The sequence below is a fragment of the Trachurus japonicus genome, chromosome 17 (assembly GCF_045865225.1).
Source record: "Trachurus japonicus isolate A0001 chromosome 17, Traja_1.0".
NCBI classification, from domain to species: Eukaryota; Metazoa; Chordata; class Actinopteri; order Carangiformes; family Carangidae; genus Trachurus; species Trachurus japonicus.
In genome coordinates this window covers 29,813,789-29,835,535 of record NC_140923.1, presented here as the reverse complement: position 1 = coordinate 29,835,535, position 21,747 = coordinate 29,813,789, and the positions used below count along the sequence as shown (strand labels likewise).

At 40.8% G+C, this 21,747-nt stretch overlaps 1 protein-coding gene across 3 annotated transcripts in view; it reads right to left on the bottom strand.

The window, feature by feature from the left end:
• LOC146971000 (epidermal retinol dehydrogenase 2-like) overlaps positions 1–21,747 on the bottom strand; it is a 48,379-nt gene that overhangs the window by 7,733 nt on the left and 18,899 nt on the right. For 2 of the 3 annotated variants that reach the window (XM_085804874.1, XM_085804875.1), the window contains exon 6: positions 15,992–16,117. In XM_085804874.1, coding sequence (XP_085661000.1) covers positions 15,992–16,117 — 126 coding nt within the window. Of the gene's footprint in view, positions 1–9,480; positions 9,627–15,991; positions 16,118–21,747 lie in introns of those variants that run through there. The other variant, XM_085804876.1, reaches the window with a different exon arrangement.

The window sequence follows — 21,747 nt, the reverse complement described above, 5'->3', positions numbered from 1 at the left end:
GGTCCTACTCTGCAGTAGAAACACGACCACTGAGAGGGCCGAGTGAGAGGACGGTTCCTGTAGAAGTTCCTACCGCCTCCCTTTACCAGGAACTCCTGCAGTGGAAACACGGCTATTCTCCATAGACCCCCATGTTAAAATCGCTGACTTTACGTCCTCAATAAACATGATCAAAGCCTGGTGTCAGCACGTTTTTTGGTCTTATTCGATAGTTTCTACCCCCACACACACTCTTGAGGGGGGTGATTTTTTTTTACTGTTATTAGGTTAAAATTCTGGCCAATTAGGGCGCGGAAACGTTGAGTGACAGGTCCGAGCAGGTCCGTGGACAGCTGCTTCAAGGCCAGTGGGCGGGTTCTCGGCCGGCCAATCCAACATGGCGCTGTTCAGGCCGCCATATTTGAGTCACAAAAATGACTCCCCAAAACCAATGGCTGCCGTCACGGATGCTACGTCCATATTTTTCACAGTCTATGCCCAAAACAAAACAAATAAAACAAATAAACAAAGAGGGAAAAGCCCTAATCTATTCTGTCTTGTTCTCTTTAATTGAAATACAGGCCCTTAAATGAATTTGCTTGGGGGTTACTTTTATTCATGGTAAAATAGTGAGTTGTTTACTATACAAGTGCACTATGTTAAATGTTTCCTGCATTGAAAATTGACAGTAAATATGAAAATGTACTTCGTTGATTTTACTTAATTGACATTGGGGTTGGCTATAAAACACCATTTGGACTTTATAAGGTTTGAACCCTTAACTTGGATGAAAGTTTAGTAACTGGACCTCAGTGAATTTTAATTGAATATCCCTGGTCTAGAGCTTAGGGCAAAAGGTAAAGATGACATTTAGTATTGGTATGATGATGATGTAGAGATTGAATGGTTGGGGTTGTGTCTTCAAGATTCAGTTGGAGGTGGTGTTGCCTTCAGCCATATGGATATGTCAGATCTGTTTGCATCATATTCATGTTTCCTCCTGCTCAGAGGATCACAAACCTCACACATCTACACACACCAGGCAGCGTGGATACATTCATTAATGATTTAAATCTCTCAGAGATTTAATTGCTAACCTTTGCACCCCACCCCCACCCACTGTGCAATTAATGACGGTGCATTTACTCAACATACATGACAGCGGCAGAACTGACATTTAAAATGAGTGTGTTTCATATTTCTGCAGCTTTGACGCTAGGGCTCTGATAGATCTTTTAACTAAATGTCAACAAGTGATGGTTATTTATACAGCACAGCCTCTGGATGGTGTGAAACCCGGTGAGAAAGTTCACACACACATACACACTGCTCTGAGGCTCCTCTCGGCATCCACCGAGAGCGGTGGTGAGGGAGCAGCTTTACGGCCTCTTAAATAGACTGATTTGTTCCACGGCGGCCAAACAACAGCTCTCGACAAATACATTATCATGCTTCATAAGTTGCATCCAGACAGATACTCGTGCCCATCGCCATAAAGACTCCCATTGTCTCCATAAAACCTATGGCCCATCCACCTGCCGTGGTAGCTTGATGTCCGAGTTTGGTTCCACTGAACGTCATAAATGTTTAGTGAATAGACGGCGGCCAGCTGATTTACTTCTCACATTATGTCTGTTTGTTGTTCCTGCTGGGTGTTTGTCTAGTTTAAACTCAGTCAACTGTGCACCAAGAGACATTTTGTGCAGCAGTTTTGCTGGCAGATCCACAAACCCATCCATTTCCCTTTTATCCAACACTTGTTTCACTGATCCATTCAACAACACTCCCATCAATGTGAGGAAAATGTTTTCTCTCTGCGCTGCCACAGATTAAAAATGTTGGTTGGGAGCAGTAGAACAGTAGACACGATGCCCTGCTGTCACAGCTGCCAGCATGACCCTGACCCAGGAGACAGGTGGAAGAATTACACAGGAAAGTCACAACAACAGGTGTTGTGGTATTTTTTTTTTAAGAAAAATTACATAAAAGGTTGAAAACAACAAGACCAATGAAAAGAATGTTGTACCATCTTTAAAGATCAAGTATTATTTTATTAATGATCACATTACATTTTTATGTTATTTTGTGTTGGTTTGAATAGTTAGAATATAATTATTTTTCGTGTTCTTATGTTGTTTCACTCCACCGTGGCATTATCATTGCTGACTGTTATTATCTGCCTACAAACATTGCAACATGCTCTTTAGCACCACTTAATGGATGAGAATGTACATTTCAACAGGGTCTGGAGTACAAGGCAAAGTGGAGAGTCAGGAGACAAGAGTGAACTATGTATGACCCCTTGTAACACCTGTTGTTTTGCTGAGAGTTGTTATGCACTTGCTGTTACATTGAATGGCAAGGATTGAAGAGGGCTCACAAAATCGTATGAAAGTCTATGGCAGCATCTTGGAAAACAATGGCAGAATGGCATGATAGAGAAGGATACAAGGCTAAAATCAAGGCTGCAAGCAGTCAGCAGAGATAAGGTCACGGGTGGGGAAAGTACCAAAAACCACAGGCTCACCAGCATATAAGCCACACACGGATGATATGAAAATCAGTCACTTCGATTCTCCTGTCGAAACTCTGAACTTTTTTCTTTTTCATATACTTTGTATCCTGTAAGTGACTCGGGGTGTTTGCTTTTATTTTACTTTTGTCTAAGAGTGAATAAAAGACAACTCTACGTCGGATTCATCCTTTTCCAGCGTTTTTTTGGAGTCTTTAAAGTTATTATATTGAAGTGATACTGAATAGGTTCAAGGCCCAAAAAAACGAACTTATTTTACATCACAGACTGGAATCTCTGCAGTGTTACTATGCTGGTGCAAGTGCTGGACACCTCCAAGACTGAATGGAGAAAAACATATTGCTGAATTGATTTTGACCCCTAAGACTTTTATGTTCCAGTATATCAAACTCTCATTATTAGATTATATAATGATTGATTTAGTGTCTCAAATGAAATACTTCAGTTGTTACACTTACATGTGGCACACTACACTCATGAATCATATCAGAGCAGTACAAGCTCCACTCCTAAAACAATCTGCTGACAGATCCTGTTTCAAATATACTGAACACCATTTGACTGGTAAATTGTAAATGTTTGTGTTCAAGCCTTCTAGAGTCTAACCTCAAATGCAGTTGGTTCAGAATGCAGCAGCTAGGATGCCCACTCGCACCAACTAGCATGAGCATATCACCCCAGTCTTGAGATCTCTTCACTGTGTCTGTGTTCTGTTTAAACTCAGAACTTTGTGATTACTTTTATGGTTGTTTATGGGTAAGTTTCAGCTCCTTTATCTTTCAGACTGGAAAGCTCATCCCTCCTGAATCAAGATCATGTCTATAACTTAAAGCAGAAAGTTTGTGTTAATATAAGTCTTAAATAGTTATATCTTCCGACAGCAATCACTTATATAGAGTGTTTGGTCTGAAACACAGGTCTGTCAGTCACTCTGCTCTGCTGTAAGCCGAGGAGAAAACTTTCCTTGTATCCTACAACCTTTATCCAATTTGGAGAGAGAACGGCATAAAGGGGCGGTCCTCTCTGTGTGTGCAGCCAAGGGATGCACGTGAATGTGGTGACGTAGGGACGAGGACCAATAGATCCATGACGAGGGCGGGGACTGCTAACTCCTTCGGCTGACAAGAAGTTAGCCAAAACCACCGGATTGCTTACTTCTGCTTTAGTCTTCACAGGTACTGCTCTAAAATAAAGGATCCAGTTTGCATTAGAAATTAGTCAGTCTTTTATTTCAAACACAGTCCATTCTCATAGCCCATATGTATGCTTTACTAAATTTAGTTCATTCATCCATCATGAGGAGAATCCAAGTCCATCCAAGTATGTTCATTCAGAACCAAGGGTCGTCACTGAGCTACAGAAGATGTGGAAGGTGAAGGCCTCTCATTGCTGCTTTACAGCCACTGGTCCCAGTTCCATGTTAAGTCTCCAGTCCAGGCCATGCTTTCATCGATTGCACAGTGCCCATTATGTGGACTCTAATGTTCTGCCTCAGTGATCTTCTTCCCATTTGTTCCCTCACACGGCGAGTTGTTTGTACCTAGATTGGATTGTTATTTATAATTTCTTCTGTAGTTGCATGATTCATTTGATTTGGGTAGGTTGTTTTAATTTCCTGTTCTTGTCGCCTCCTTTGTTTATTTCCACTCTTTAAAGCCTCTGCTTGTGATAAAAGGTCGTATAAAATAAATGAACCTGGACCTGAACTTGATTACAGCAGCTGACACTTTACTAAATGTGTATAAAGATAATGAGGTAAACAAATGGAGGGTATTTAGGGAACATAAACTGACTAAAGAGAAGTGCTTTTAGAAGTGAAGTGAAAACTAAAAAAGGTCCTGAGACCACTCTGTGAGTCACTGCTCTCTGATCATGTTCGAAAAAAGGCAACGGGTTAGCTTTCCTCATTTACGAATGCTGCCTACACACAGTTGTGTCATAACTGTGCTCATGACCGTTTGAAAGCACAATGTGGGATTTATCAGTTTGTTGTGATGCTTGAGAATGTGAGTCAATGTTAGCAGGACCAGTGTCAACTAGGCTTTTCACTGTTCTGAGTGGAGATAAAACCGCAGAGACAATGGAACAAGAGAAAGATTCATGCAAATGTTCACATCCAATAAAACACACATACACTTAGAAATGGGGTCCAAATGTCAGAGACACCCAGTCAAAACATTTCTACTATGCAATTGTTTTGATTCTAGTGCTATTTGTCTTTCTGTCCTTTGACTAGTTCGGCTTTACAGTTTCTGTGAAAAGTTAAATCTTTGGTGTGGTGTTCAGAGTATTTGGTTTAATGCAAGGACAACACAAGTTTGCACAAATCTCTCAAGATCAAGAGTGCTTGGTTTTTCAGTCTTCTGGATGCCTCCATAAAGGTTCAATGGGTCCGAGGGTGAGGCCTGTGACCATCACGATTACTTCACTGGTTTTAAAGAAGTTCTTACAAGCTTTAAGGAGTGTTTAGGTGGGCGCATGGCGTCTGTCAGACTTCCTATTTCTCCGACCATACATTTCTATATTTTTGCGTCCATTAGTCCGACCTCCCATTTCTCTGATTTAAGTAACCCTAACCATAACCCCCTAGAAAAAGTTGGATTAATGGGTAGTCGAAGAAATGGGTGGTCAGACTTTTGGGTGGTCGAACTGACCGATCCTGTTACAGCATAGATCTTTCCCCCAAGATGCAATGTAGAGGGTGGCACATCTCTCAAGGATGGAGTGGCACTCAAGAGTACCAGAGATACTTAACAGATTTTCCAGAGACTTAACATTCCAACTGCCATGTTTCACTGGGGATCATATTCATCTGCTATCTGCTATGAAATGTTCCTCAGTGTTTAGCCTGGTTTTCCTTGTCACTTGTCCTGAGACCACTACTGTACAAGACTGCCTTCTTTAGCCATGACTCTTGCTGGTTGGAGTCTTGTGTTCTTTATTTGGTAAATTTGGATGAAGCTACTTTTCTATCCCTCAGGTTATTAAGCTTGATGATCTTCTGGTGGTGTGGTCAGTTATGGTCTGTCTGGTCATTCTTTAGATACAACTGTTATAGGATCCGCCGCTGAGATAACCCTTCCTTGCTAAGAAGCATTTGCCTTCTGACAAGCCATTTTCCCACAATACTACTTATTGAAGAACCATCTACTGGAAATGGGAGATCCAGCCTTTGACCACATCCACAATAATACGTTCGGTTCATGCCTGGAGTCCACACCATTCTGGAGCTTTCCAGAACCTAAAATTAAGTTAGTTGCAGAAGCTGATGACTGAGTTTTAAACTGTGTGGAAATTAAACTGGATGGACAGCAGCACCTGATTTTTGGAAACATGTAAGTTTTCAGTGAGAGATGTCAAACTCACACAAATCATTCTGCGATAAAATGTGTTGCCAATACGGGCTCTAACTTTTAGTAAAGGAGTCAGTCATCAATCATTGCTCATTACTCAATAGCTTCTTCTCCTTTCTGAATCATTCAACTTTCTCATTATTTCCATGTTTGGATGGAAATATGAAAGACTTTAATGCAGTGTTTCTCAAACTTTTTTAAAATGTGACTAAATTGTCGCGACTGATAATCACGTCATGTGACGCTCTCTGTCCACACTGAATCCGTTGAATATGTGCGTCTGTTTTCATGGAAACATCAGCTGTGCACTCGACATCAGACTGGAGACGTAACTACTCGGTTAAAGATCCATGGCGCTGTTGACGCGAGCGACAGAAATAGAAACCGAGCGTCCGGCTCTAAACGGCGCATCACGTCCAGTTAAGAAATTAAACAATGTATAATTTTCGCATGTGCTGTGGACCAAGGTTGAACATCAGTATGTGTGCAAACACCATTAAAACTGAAAACAAGACACCTACTATGCTGTATGTCACAGGCAGTTTGAAAAAAATGTTTAATTTTAAAACGTGATATGTTACCATGTCACCTTGCAGACCACTAGTGGTCGCTCACGGACCACCAGTGGTCTGTGGACCACACTTTGAGAAAGGCTGCTTTAATGTCATCTCTGACTTTGGACCAGGCTGTGCATTAGTGGAAGCCTCGTTGTCAGGGTTACAACCTTCACAACCTTTGCACACCTCGGTAAGGACAGTTTATCAGTCTTCCTTTTAGATCCACATTGGATAGACAGAAACCTCTGTCCCTTACGTGTACCTCAACATGGTTTTATGGTGGAGGTCCATGAGACTTGGTTTGATTTCTGTACTGACCTGCAGTGTGAACTGTGAGACCTTATGTACAAGGGTGTGTGTCTCTCAAAGTGGACTCCAGTTCTGTTCTAGACTCATCTCATGGATAATTTAGGTCAACAGGAAGCAGCTAACCACAGTTTGGAGCCACAGCAATAAAGTCTGAAGTCTTTAATAAATAAGAGATACATTTTGAACAATCGTTATTATGAATTATTCAGGATTAACGAGCCACATAGTGAAAGTAGAGTGTTGCTCTACTTTCAGAAGTGACCTCCACCCTGAAGATGAGCCTCCCAGCTGCTCAGATGATATGGACTTTGGACAACAGACTGCGACCCCATCCATTATATCCAGAGACAACAGATCATTTTGATGTTTTGGGGGCAGCTCGCAGATCAGATCATGGAACAATCATGAATGTTGACATTCAAATAGATTTTATTCTATTGAAAAATATTGTTCAGACCATGATTTATAGATTACATAGACTGAGGACGTTGAAAAATGGATACAATGCAACGAAAACCAAACGAAAAACACAGGGCTTGCTGACCTTCAACAGTTATTTTACCAGACAAAGGGTGTATGATACATTATTTGACATAATCACCTTGCACAGGTCGGTTCTGTGGAGTGTTTGCTGCTGTCATCAGCTGTCGCCATGTGTGTACTTTGTTGCAGAGAGTGAATTCATACATGTATATTACAAAAACTCCACTCAAATTAAGTTAGACTTGCTTTCACTTCCAATATCATAACTGGAAATCAGTCATGCTTTTTACTGGGGACTGCAAGCAGTCACTGAGTAGTTTTTGTGGACCAGTTTAAAGTTCAGTGCCCTGCTGAGAGCACCTACCTCCAAGGTAGTAACAATCTGGAGAGGGGGGCTTTCTTTCACTTTCCCTGCACAGAGTCTGTTTAAGTAATTAGTGGCCTTTCACTAACATGTTACATTACAGCTCTATATTAATGTAAGCATCAACTTCAGAACTAAAGTAACACAACTGTCGTTCTTCTAATGACTACTAGAGTCTTGTTCCAACAGAGTGGTCTATGCAGCTATTTTCCTCTATCATGGCAACAGTACCGGGGTTGAATTTTTATATTCCCTTGTTTACATTTAATTATTTATTATATTAAGATGTCAAGTTATGAGTGTATGATTGTGGGCGTGGTCTCTTTGAGTGACAGGAGGGTGAGCCTGCCACAATCCAGCAGGCATGGAAGCGTCTGCTCCAAGTATGCCCCACCTCTTTTCCCATTTTGGGATTAGGTGTGAGTCAGGGGCGGAGTCAGTCATAGCCGCAATGTTGACAGTGGAGCAGCTTCAAACTGCTCTTCAGAACGCTGTGGGTTACGTCACAGGGTTTATGTCCATCTTTGGATACAGTCTATGGTGATATTCTGATTAAATTATGAAAGATACAGCGGACACACACCTGTGCCTCAGTGACACCCCAACTATGGCTGAGAATTCTCAGAGATAATTCAAATTCATGACAAAGTACAAAATCTTTATTAAACACTTTTAGCATTTGCAGAGACAGTTACTTAACGAGACACTTTAATTAGGCCCATTTTAGTGCCTTAGTCTTAATTAACTGGAAGTTACTCACATCATACTGGAAAAAGCAGTATGAAAATTAACAGACCATTTATTCAACTGATATTCACATTCAATCTAAATCTGTACAAACTTCAGGGCAACCACTGAATTTGAATGCGGATGACACATTACCTGACACAATGACAACTGACCTGACAGATACTCCAAGTGTGTGAGCTTTTGAGCCCTAAACAGAAACATCAGTCCTTTGTACACAAACTTGCCTGAGCACTGACAAACAATAAAACACACTCATGCTGCTCATAGTCACGAAAGTACAAAAGTCTGGTTTTCTGCACCGTTTGTCTCCGAGTGGCAGTGAGGGCTGTTTGTTGAAATGCACACTTAACTCTCTGAGCCCTGAATAAAACAACGCTGTCAGCTCATTGTCCCATTGGTCAACAGAGGACAATCCTGCTTGCTGCAAAGTGCTGTTTCAAAGTGTCCTCAGGCTGAGGCACTGCTCCACACAGTCAACCACAATAACCACCACAATAACAGTGCTCTGTTAATAATACAAAGTTTACACAAAGTGCTAGTGCAGGACATAAACTCTTTACAAGACAAAGTTGTATGGTATTTTTTTTTACTAATCAGTTGTGACAGTGAACAGCAGATTTGGCTGCATCACTTCCCTGGTCAGCTTGATGACTTGAAGACTTTGCTGTCACAGTCTTACCTGTTCATTTTTCTTGAATCCAGACATCACTTCTTGGAAGATCTGGACTGATTATTATCTGCTCAGCACAGCTCACTAGTTCACTGACAGGACTAGGGCTTAACAGATCAGAGTGGATGTTACATGTACAGCACCCACACAGCTGTCAACGTTTCAATTGGACAGATCAGATATAGAATTATTTTCTCATATGTGAGTGAATGTGACAGGCCTAGAGTTTTCCTCCACAGTCAGGACTTATTCTATACTTACAAATAAAGTGGTTTAGCTCATTTGAAGAAACAGAGTTTAGAACCATGTTTCCGAAAAGAGGTTCAACTGTGTTAAATAACAATTCTCCTTCAAGCACACCCAAAAAGAAGAAAAGACGTTTCCATGTACAACGCATGCTTCTTGTAAATCCAAATGTGAACTCCGTCCATCTGATGGACATATTGAGCAAAGTGACAAGTTCTGTCTGGGAACAGGCCCAGTTAAGTTTGTTTGAACACTGCTGAGTGTCTGAACATGGTAGTAATGCTGAGTGTTGGACTGTGGTCAGTGCCTGGTCCGTCTGCGTCGACAACCTGACAGTCCCAGGTACGAGCCGAGGAGAGAGGTCACCTTCCACTGTAGGATGCTGAAGAGGACGATGGAGGGACAGGATGAGGACACACGACAAATGTATTGAATATTCAATTCTGACTTAGTTGCTCTTGTAGTTACGTTCAATGATTTGATGAATGAAGTCTCTCTGATGGCAGAAGAGACAGCTGGTAGCTTCCATGTTCTGCACATGGATATCTTTTCATTTCATTCGAATGTAAAGTGCATTATAAATAAACTGTATCATTATTATTGTTATTAAATCACTGCCACTAGATGTTGCACAACCCTCACACCTCAGACCAAGACAAATGCTTTATAATCCACGGCCCCTGGCTACTTTCAGTTCTTTAGCTTAGCAACAAAAAAACTCCTTGGAAACCAAGGACCACATTAAACATGTCAAAGCAAAAATTGCAAAGATTACTGCAATTGACCTTGCGCAAAAGCCCCGCCCCCCTTAGTTACCGTTGCTAGCCCAACAAGCTTCTCGACGCTGCCCGAGTATCAACAGTGTTAAATCGGCCGATTATAGCCCATTTGAGAATAATCGATAATCGGCCAAAACTCGCTGATTGTCGCCGATATTTTCAGAAATAAAATGCAGGGAATAAGACTTGGTTTTACTTTGAAAATGTTCCGCCCTTTGAAAACATCCCCCGACATTAGGCTATTTATCCTGTAGAGGGCGCATCCAACTCCATCCACTATCCACTAACCACCTGACAGCACAGCAGAGCAGTGACTGATCTGCAGCAGGAAACGCTCCGCCATAGTCACACACACACATTACACAGCTTATGAACAACTTGATTAACTGTTAACTGTCTCAAAACCAGTGTTGCCGCAGATCAGGTCTGAAAAGTATGTGGGGGTCCAATTGTGGAATGGTCTGGAGCTCAAAAATGGCACAAACATAAAATTGTTTACATTTTTTTTTTTACAAAAACATGTTTCTAAAAACATATGAGAATGAGGAAAAGTGGGTTGGAATATTATTTTGACTACATAGGGACAGGTGATTATAAAACTGAGACTTCTGTTTGTTTGTATTCGGTTTATTTTGTTTTACTTCGAAGAAATTTATATCCTTGCAGATCGAAACATTTCTACTCTACCATAATTTCTGGGTGTAATTCTAGTGTATAATCTGTGTGAAAATGCTGTTAGGATGGTTGGCAATTTACATGAAAGCAAGTGTCAGTTTTACTGGAGGTCTAATGATTTCGTAACATCACCTCACAATGTTTCAAGCTCAGAAGCCTGACTGACACAAACATGACTATGTAGTCAGTCAAAGGGAGATCCACCATGCACCAGCAGTACAGGCTGCAGGAACACTGGGGACAGACACACAGCTCCTTGTTGTTGAAAATGACCACGACACTGACCCTGCTCAATTAAACCTGCACGTCACAGGGCAGTGCTGCCATCACAGGCCCAACCCACAAAAACACACAACCTGGTGTGACGGGCACACAAAGCAGCGGTCGGTGGAAAACGTTCAGGTCTCGTTTTCATCTGAGGAGAAGCCAGAGGACAGCTTTTATCCACTGATACGTTGCCGTCTGTTTGACATGGTAAATGGTCAATGGATCTAATTACGTGATTATAGCTTTGCATGGGGAATGTACTGATACTCCACAATGATAACACATCCGTTTCCACGGCAGGGAGGAAGTAAAGCTTTCATTTTGTGTCAGTCAGTCGGACACAAAACAACTTCCTGCTTCAGATAGATTTCACAGCTTCAACCAACTGTCACCACACACAGATCACTTCCTGCACTTGATATCCATTTACTGGCTGTCAGCTAACACAGTGAGGACTATTAAAACTTGAGCTAACTATTTGGAATATATAATTATTCATAGGTGTTGAAATTTGCCCCCGATTCCCTGAATCAGTTTAATTTCAGAGAATGACATAGAGAACTAAAGCTGTGAATTGTTCCATTATACAAACATCAGTGTTTATGAATGGACCTAAAACAGTTACATCACTACACCTTGTATTCACATGACTGACAGTTCCAGACCTTCTCCTCCACAGCAGATGTCATGTGTGTTGTGAAGTGGCTACACTAGTGTGTATAAACAGGTTCACAGCTTCTCCTCCACATCTGACCCTGAGCTTTGCTTCTGTCCAGATCTTCACTGTCTTCACTTTTTAGATGTGAGTTGCAGCCACACGTCGGCCTTCAGAAACATCACTAACATCACTGAAGACATGTCTGCTCTGTTTCAGTCTTCAGACTGTCTACAGCAGCTGAGAATGTGAACTGGGAAATGAATAAACTTAAGTATGTGTCACACATTGACTGTAATAGTGTGACCAAATGATAAAGTAAGTGTGTCCACAGACCTGAGGTGTAACAGTAGTTGGGAGCAACATTTCCCAGTATCTCTTTAAGTCCCAAGAGATATTTTGATATTTTTATCTTTATATCTGCAGGATGTTCAAATCACAGCTGTGAAGCTGAGTCACCGACTGTTCTGTTGAGGCTGACTTCTCTGACCACAGTGTCCCCCAGCTTGAGGGTGACGTCAGGGAGGAGGGGGTAAGGACGGGTGTCTCACTGAGGGCGCTAACATTCACTGTGGAACAATAATCACTTCTAGAAATCCAATACCTAATGTAGTGATTCCCAACCTGTGGGCCGGAAGGTAGAGTACGCAAGTGGGCTGACAAATCATTTTCAAAATAGTATGATTTTTATGGATAAGAATAAAAATAAAAATGTAATTATATAAAGATGAGAATAGGGGAGACAAGGGATGATTGGAACACTTTCTGTCTCAGCTCCTACAACTACAATTAGCAATGTCTTAAACTTCTCAGTGACTGTGGAGCTTCCTTCATGTTCCCCAGCTTTCAGTTCAGTCCTGGATGTTCCATCTTTATCATTAAAATAATTTTAAACTTACTTGGCCTCTGTATTGTTTCTGGGGTTGGAGGTGGGCCGTGAACATGTTTAGGTGGGCACTGTGAATGAAAAGGTTGGGAACCACAGACCTAATGCTGTTTATTTCATATTTCTATGGGATGTTATAATGAATTCATTTCAAATATCAACTAACTTGTCCTATAGTGGCGCTAAATACTAATGAGGCACAAGCACAACACCAGCTGACAGGAACAGCTCATCCTACTGTTCAACTACACACACTTGGCAAAAAATGCCTGCACAGTACACAGTCCTGTTGTCTTCCAGTAGAAACCAAAGGTTTAAGATTTTATGATCCGCGGAACACTCCATCTACATTAATGTGAACAAGAACTAGACTCAGGAAGCACTCAAAGAGGAGTAGACAATAAACATCATCAATGAGCTGTGTACGAGAGAGGACAGGAGAAAGAAAAGAGGGAGGGAAAAAGACTTCAACGGAGAAAAAACTGTGATATTTTATAACGGCCAATAACGTAATAACAGCCAATAACGTAATAATTTTGCCCATTTTAAATGTAATAAAGCCAATAATGTAATAACATGCCAATAATGTAATAAAACTTTTGAGCCAATAACGTAATAACATTTTGCCAATAATGTAATAAGTTATTACATTATTGGCTGGTTATTACGTTATTGGCCTAGTATTAAAAAAACCTTTGACAATGTAATAACTGGTGCCGATAATGTAATAATACATAAATATGACTGCAGTTCTTGGAAATAAAAGGCTTTTTTGTGCAGTTTGCTAATCAAAAATAGGCACTGCCTAGAGGTTCGACATGCTCATATAGCTCTTAACTCATTGAGTGCCAACCACGTAATTTCTCGTTTTTCGTTCCCATGCGTTGAGTGCCAAAAACGTAATTTTATGTTTTTTGCGTTTTTTTTAATTATGAAACTAGACACTTTAACACACCTTTATGTGTAAATCTGGGGACTCTACGACGAGCAGAACTGCTAATCAAAAATAGGTATAGTGGATGACATAGTCGTCATATTTATTCATCCAAGATGTACTATCTTTCACCTCTCTCTCTCTCTCACTTCTACCATGCTTAATGATATGTTTGCAAATGGAAGTAAGCATAGTAGGCTATTAACAACCTCCAAAACATAACCAAACTTGTGTATTGAATGGTGTCTGTCAGCCAGTTTATGCTTCAGTCATGTATAACTTCCTGCCTCAGACAAACCATTGGGAATAGGTAATGTTAAATGTGATAATCCCAGCATGGCTCGGAGGAGCAATGGCGTTGATTTGATTTTACCATTGATTTTTTTTTATTAACATATTTAGCCATCATTTGTCCAACTTGATGGTTAGCGTTATCTCCAGAACACCCAAATGAAGTTCCAAATGAAGTGGCAGCACAATTGTACACATTCAGAAATCTCTTTCTCAAAGAAATGTTTTCTTTTGCAGCACCAATCAACAAATAGATCACTACTGAAACCAGCTGTTGGAGATCTAAAATGAAATCTCTGCAGGTTTCATACGTCTAACTTTCATTTTCATGTTTGAAAATTAAAAACTACATCAAAACGTTGAGCTTAAAGGTCCCATTTGGATAAAGTGACATTTCAATGTTTTTTGTTTTTTCTATAGTGATGATAAAGCAGCTTTAGGTTCTATATTAATACTGTGAAAGTCTAAAGGTAGATGTTTGTATTGCTCCACACAGTATAAAGGTAGTTTTTTTGTTTTGTTTTTTTACATTTGTGAATGAAAAAACTACCTTTATACTTTTACAGTATAAATATAGAACCTATGTTGCTTTATTATCACTGTAAAAAACAAAAAAAACATAAAAATGTCACTTTATCCAACACGGGACCTTTAAGCTCAAATTCAAATAGAAAGAGAATGGTAAAACCAAATCAACTCCATTGCTCCTCCGAGCCATGCTGGGATTATCACATTTCACATGGTTTGTCTGAGGCAGGAAGTTATACATGACTGAAACATAAACTGGCTGGCAGACACCATTCAATACACAAGTTTGGTTATGTTTTGGAGGTTGTTGATAGCCTACAATGCTTACTTCTTCCGTTTGCAAACATATCATTAAGCATGGTAGAAGTGAGAGAGAGAGAGAGGTGAAAGATATGAGAGTACATATCTTGGATGAATAAATATGACGACTATGTCATCCACTTATCTATTTTTGATTAGCAAACTGCACAAAAACTGCAAAAACCCTTTTATTTCCAAGAACTGCAGTCATATTTATGTATTATTATCGACACCAGTTATTACCAGCCAATAATGTAAGAAATTATTACATTATTGGCACGTTATTACATTATTGGCTTTATTACATTTAAAATGGCCAAAATTATTACGTTATTGGCTGTTATTACGTTATTGGCCGTTATTACGTTTTTGGTTGCTACAGGGATTCAAATCATCAAAAACAATTATACTTGAAAACTCTGGTTTTGCAGATTTGGAAAAACTCAAGTTTTCACGTTTTCATGTAGACAGGAGGAAACAGAGTTTTAGGCTTCAGCACGTCACAGTACGAGACAAAAGATGCATGTGTCATGCGAGTGACCTGTGTTTACCTCATGCCATCTCAGAAGGAACAGGAAGTAACTCCTGTCATTTGCTGTTGTTGTGTTTTTTCCCCAGATTCTGATTGGCTACCATGGCTTCATGCTTCTCGTTACACTGCCTAGAGGTTCGACATGCTCATATAGCTCTTAACTCATTGAGTGCCAATCACGTAATTTCTCGTTTTTCGTTCCCATGCGTTGAGTGCCAAAAACGTAATTTTATGTTTTTTGCGTTTTTTTTAATTATGAAACTAGACACTTTAACACACCTTTATGTGTAAATCTGGGGACTCTACGACGAGCAGAACTGAAATAGATGACAATCAAAGTCTCATGACAACTCACAATCTGGAAGTTTTTATCATAACTCGGCTTTTGCAAACTGAGTTCTGCATGTGGATGCAGCGCAGCTGCTCTGCTCTCATCCGCGAGGCTCCAGCAGCTCGGAGCCGAAACAAGAAGCTCTCAGCTGACAGCCCCGCCCATCTCGAACAACACCGTGTCCTCCCGCGGTAAAATGTGATAGTCTCTCAGCCAAAGCAGGCCGCCGGCGCCGGCACCGACCCGTACCACAGAAGAACCGCGACCACCGGTGGGGCCGGTGTTCCCGACCTGCTGTGGCCGAGAGACCATCACATTCCGCGGCGAGAGGCTGTGACACGGCACGGTGCGTCTGTGTTATTGTTGTTTAGTGGCGTAAACATAGAGGGGTAAATACCCGGACATGACCTCAAATATGTCCTAGGGTTCATTCACACCTGAACCACTACTACAACCACTACTGAATCAGTTGATAAACCCTCATCAGTGACACTGAGTTGTGGATGTAGAGAGATGTGTGGAACGTGAGTGCAGTGGTGTGGAGGAGAGCAGGAAAAGCAGACACTAACTTCTTGAGAGCAGTGATGAAGTACATGCTCCTGGGCAGCAGCAGGAAGACCTGGTCGGTGAGCACAGCTTCAATGATCTTCTTGGCCACGTAGTCTGGCTTCAGGATGGGCATCAGCCTCGGCCACCTGGTGAAGAGAGGAACAAGGAGGATTAGGAAAGGAATAGTCAACCTCTAACTAGCAGCGTCGCCTCCCAGAGAGGTTGGGTGGGAACTGAGCCTGGACCTGTGTAGTCCAGGTCGTTACTCTCACCGGTAACACAGACACACCCACCCACACTCAGACAACAGAGGAGAAGAAAGGAGGCAACAGATGAGTGTGGCCGTTACTGTAAACAAAAGAAAACCAAACACCGGTGCTTTCTGGTCGTTTGCCCCAACAGGCAATAATATCACCGTCTTTTAAATGCACCCTACGTGTTGCGGAGGAAAACGCAGTTAGCTCTGTGTAACTACTCAGGTCCAAACGTGCTGTAACCATGTATGCACATTATATTTACATTAAATCGCAAATCACAGACTTTCGTGCGATTACATAATCGCAGAGTGTGACATCATGATTGCGATTCGATTAATTGTGCAGCATTACCTGTGAACAGTTGAGTTGAATCAGATTTCATGGATGTGCACTTTGCCTTGTCTTTTCTACTGTGAAACTACACATTAAAATAATAGTTACATTTTTTAAATGTTACATATCACCATCCTGTACATCTCCCAACAACAGCTCTGGGTTTATTCATTTCTTTCTGTACATTTCATTCATATTGAAAAAACAGAGTAGAATAAAATGATTCAACTCCATTCTGACATTGAAAAAGACTTTCAGATCTGCAAATTTCTTATATATTTCAAGTGTGGTGAATCATTAGCATTTAAAACAACAAAACAAAACAGATGGTGACATGTTGCCAACATGAGTCAGCTGTGAGTCATTCCGAGGTGCCACAATGCTGACACATCTGTGTACGGAGAAAAAGAGAAAACCTCAGAGGGGGGGTGGGGGGGGGGTAGAGAAGGGGGAGGGGTTGAGGTCAGACGTAGCCAGGGAACACAGCGCTGCATGAAATGCTAAATTTTGGTGTGTTCACTCAGTCATAAAACAGTCACTTCCACCATCGGACTTGGTTTGAGAAACACTGCTCTACATATGACTCATTCCTCCATCAGATACTTTCAGGTCATTCTTCTCTGGATTTAAACTTCAGGAGTAAAGTGCTACCAGCATCTTTGTTTAGCAACCTTAAGCTGTTGTCAATTTATTCTGAAAATATGTGTTCATACGCCACAAGCAAAACCTTCCATATACATGATATTATTTATTTTATTTTATTGTCTGATATTTGCTCTTGTTCAATGGAGAGTTTCCTCATCTCTGGAATTCACAAAGTACAACTTAGACTGAGTCATCATCTTTAATAACTTTTAAAACACATTTAAAACCTGAATATTATGTTGTATGACTGACTGTTACACGCACAATTACAATTTTCAATCTACTCTCTTAATTATCATCATCTTATTTTAGATATCTTAATTGCATGAGCCCCCATTCCTCTAATGCACAATAAAAACATTTTTTTACAGTGTAACATTTTACTGTAGCTTAGTTTCTCTCTGACTGTTTGAATGGAAAACCAATGATTAACCATAGTAATTAGTAACTTACATGTTAGTGACGATGACAGCATCACAACACTGAGTTCCCATGATCACCTTGTTCACATCAAAGCTGAGAACAGACTTAATGCCAGAGTAAGTGATGAACCAGAGAACCTGAATATTTTGCACGTCAATATTTTTTTATGAGCCCCGATTTTCATCACAAAGTCCTTTCACACCGACTGCGAATATTACATGGCGAAAATGCGAGACAATTTTTTTTCGGAGTGAGGTTGATTTTTCTGAGCTTTCGCCCGGCGAATAAACGCATCAACCAATCATGTAGCATGAAAAGGAGGTACATAACACCCCCATGTCACAACACCATGACAACAATGTAAACAACCTGTGTCTCTCACCAAAGACAGTTTAGAAATAGCAATAGAGTGCGCTTGCTCTCACCACCTTCTCACCATACCTTTTTATATACAGTCTATGTTCACCACCTTGTCTTGTTTGAAAAGGGACACAAACTTTAAAAATGAAGGACAGTGATCAGATATTAATCAGTGATCAGACAGTGAGCTGCTGTGTTGATGTAGTAAAGCTGGCGAAACAACAGTGGCATAGCGAATACGTGATGGATAATTAACGAGTAGTTGTTTTAAACAGATTTATTTACATGACATGGAGGCAAAGAACTACAAAACAGTCATTTTTATTTTTATATCGGATACTAAATAATTTTTTCCCCTGTTAGTTTTAGTTTTAGTGAACTATAATAACCCTGGTGCCCTCCTCCTCTGTACGACCTGCTACTCAAACAATCTGATGGAAAACAGTGAATGCAGACTTGAACTGCCTGATGCTGTCAACACAATGTAGTCTACATGTTCCAGACCAGATAACAACATTACTTAAAGACGGATGAGTGACACAGCATCCTCTGGAACGAACAGGAGGCCCAACACTTTGCTGAAAGCAGCGTTAAACCTTCAGCACGTCCTCAGTCAGAGAGCTGACCCTAAGGTCTGGTTGGTTTTGGTCACACATTTCTCTAAGAATTGGCGCAGACAACTCAAAGCCATGGTTATCACTTTGAAGCAGGTCACAGTGTTTGATGTTTTGGTTATTTTGAGGAGGAGGTGAGTGTGTGTGTGTGTGTGTGTGTGTGTGTGTGTGTGTGTGTGTGTGTAGATGTGAAAAGTAAGAAGTGACAAGCCAGGTGTTCAGTGCTGGCGTAGATCATGTGGCCTGGTGGCTTCAGGGGCTGTTGGACGGATGAATTCAAGAGGAAGGAATAAAAATGGACACGAGTCTCCAAACACTTTTAAAACCTGGCCCCAGGATATGTGTGGGAGTGTGTGGGAGTGTGTGTGTTTGTGTTTTTATAGGGAGGTAAAACACTGAGAAACACTATCAGTCTAATGTCAGTTGACCAGCAGCACACACCACCTGCATTATTTGGTTTCTGATGGTTGTTTCTCAGTGTAACTTCTCTCTCTACAGAAATATATTTTACATTTTAAAATAACAAATGGCATATGTGACCCGCTCTGGCGAAATGAGTCGGAAGTCGCAACGTTCTATTTTTAGACAATCAGCTGATAACGTGGAAAACCAATTTAAATTAATTAATTAAATTAATTTTTCCTAATTTCAAAGAAATGACATTCAAGTGCGGCGGCGGCGGCGATGACCGTAACGTCTGACCGGGGGTGAGGCAATCGTAGCGGAAATAATGAAAGTAATGGCAAACAAACACTGCATATCTCCAAAATCAGGCAGGTTTCCAGGATGCCAAGTCGCTTTTCATTTCAATGTAACAATTGCCGATGAGAACCGGACGTCAAAAAGGAAAAAAGGAAGAAAAAAAAAAACAATCGATCACGGACTTAAAGATCGATTACCATGGCAAGGAACGAAGCTTCGAAGCTTCGATTTTTTTGGGTCAGCCCTATTGAAAACCATCCATGTATGACTTTGACTAGAGTATCATTTTAAAGCTTATTTTCTCCTCTTTACATTGATACCAAAATCTCAATTTTGAAATCTGGGTCACTGTGACTCATTTTGCGAGATCAGGTTACATATGTTGATGAAACACTAGTTTTGGTGCCCTCTTGATTTCTTGTCGTTTGTGGTGTGATGCTGTGCGTGTGTTGTTTATCAGACATGTCTAATTTATCTGTTCAATCTGCGCTGCATCTCTTTCAACCTCATTTTACTGAGGTCTTGCATCAAGGTCTTATAAATATAATCTATGTTATCATCCTCACTATCAGGGATCTCTTTTAAGTTTGCCAGCAATGAAAGAGAAACACGTGTGTGTAAAACAGAGAGACATGGAAGTTGTGACTGAAGGTTAACTTACAGATGATGAATAGTAGCTTCTTATCTGCTGAGGCAAAGATAAGTTAACAACGTTTCTGACGTCTGGTGTAAATCCTCTCCATTTTCAACAGAGCTAACGTTTTTCCACATTTTGTATGTTTGTGTTTTTAAAGTCATGGTATTGTCTAACTCCTTTTTGTGTTTGGTTGCAAATCATGTCTTAGTTCAACTAAATTCACATGGCTGCATAGGTCCTATGTGTGAATGACTTCCTTTAATTCCTTCCGTCGTACCAAAAATGTTAACACAAGTGAGAGAGACTCCTTTGCATACACTACTCACAAAAAAGTTAGGGATATTGGGCTTTCAGGTGAAGTTTCAGAATGCACATTTACAGGTGAACTTAATTTGACCTGTCCAACTGTTCAATGTTTCAGTATTATAACATAACATGCTGTTCTCTAACAAGGGGATGAATCACAAACATCCCAACAAATATCTGATCCATGAATGCTCCACTAAATGTCCTGCTTCAGTGACAGTCAACATCCCATCTGAAGCCTCCACATGTCCAGGTACTGTTGTCAGAGGGAAGTGTCCACTGAGCTTAGAGTGTCACAGAGTCAGTACGTTTACCTGACAGTTGAAAAAAACAAATTATGGCCTTAATCTATCTATCTATAACTGGACAACTACAGTAAAGTGCATGTAAACACGTTAGTCCGACTAATACTGGACTTCTCCAGATCCAACTGAAACACCTAGGATGTATGCCTTCATCTGACTGAAACTGGACAATGTAAAAGCACTAGCCTATTCGATAATCACCGGAAACTAATCGACGACGTCCATATTCTCCGGTACCGCTTTGTACCGTAATGTGTAATGTCATTTTCATTTTGTTAGAATTGATATTATAAAATTGGTATCGAAAAAAGTATCGTTCAGGAACCGGTATCGAAGTGAAGGTATCGTATTGTTACCGGTATCAAAATGTTTTGATTGATACGCAGCCCTACTAGCATGTTAGAATTGTTTATATTTCTCCACCTAGTTTGAATCTCCTACGGCATGAACCTTGATGTTGACCAATAAGATGACAGAGCGCTCTGACGCATTGTTTACACACAGTGAAGCTACGCTAACTCGCTTCATTACGCGGTCTAAGTTGATGGTTTTTAAGTGTACACATTCTAAAATGTACCATGAACGGCTCCATGATCGTTTTTTCTTCCTTTTCTTTTTCGTATCTGAGCAAAAGACAGCGCTACAGTAACCATGATTGGCAGTTTGTTGTGGCGCCTCCCTCGTGACATATGAACTTGCGCAGGATCACGATCAGTCATGGACGATGATTGGCCGGGGTCATACTTGTAGTGTTGCCAGTCTCCCGACTAAGACATGGCAAGAGTTTATGCCACTGTGATGGTTTAATCTGAGACCATTGTGACAGACAAAAAAGTCTGTACTTTCCTACTTCCTTGGGTGGCACTTGACAGCACCACTTTATTATTTTGTGATTTTACCGTTTCATTCCTGGAAAACACACTTGCCACTCCATGACTTTCACAATCCTTCCAGATCTTTCATCACACACACACTCTACATGAACCAAATCTACCGAGTCACTGTAACATGAACAGATGTCCAGTTCACAGCAACGACGACGTAACTGAATCAGTGGATCTGATCAACTTCAACGACGAGACGTTAGAAACAGATGCTCGGCTCGTGTTAAAACAGTAAGTGAAGGCTCGTCTCTCTGTCTCTATCCCCGTCTTGTAACTCTACTGCTCCATTTCACGCTTCATCTTCCTCTCT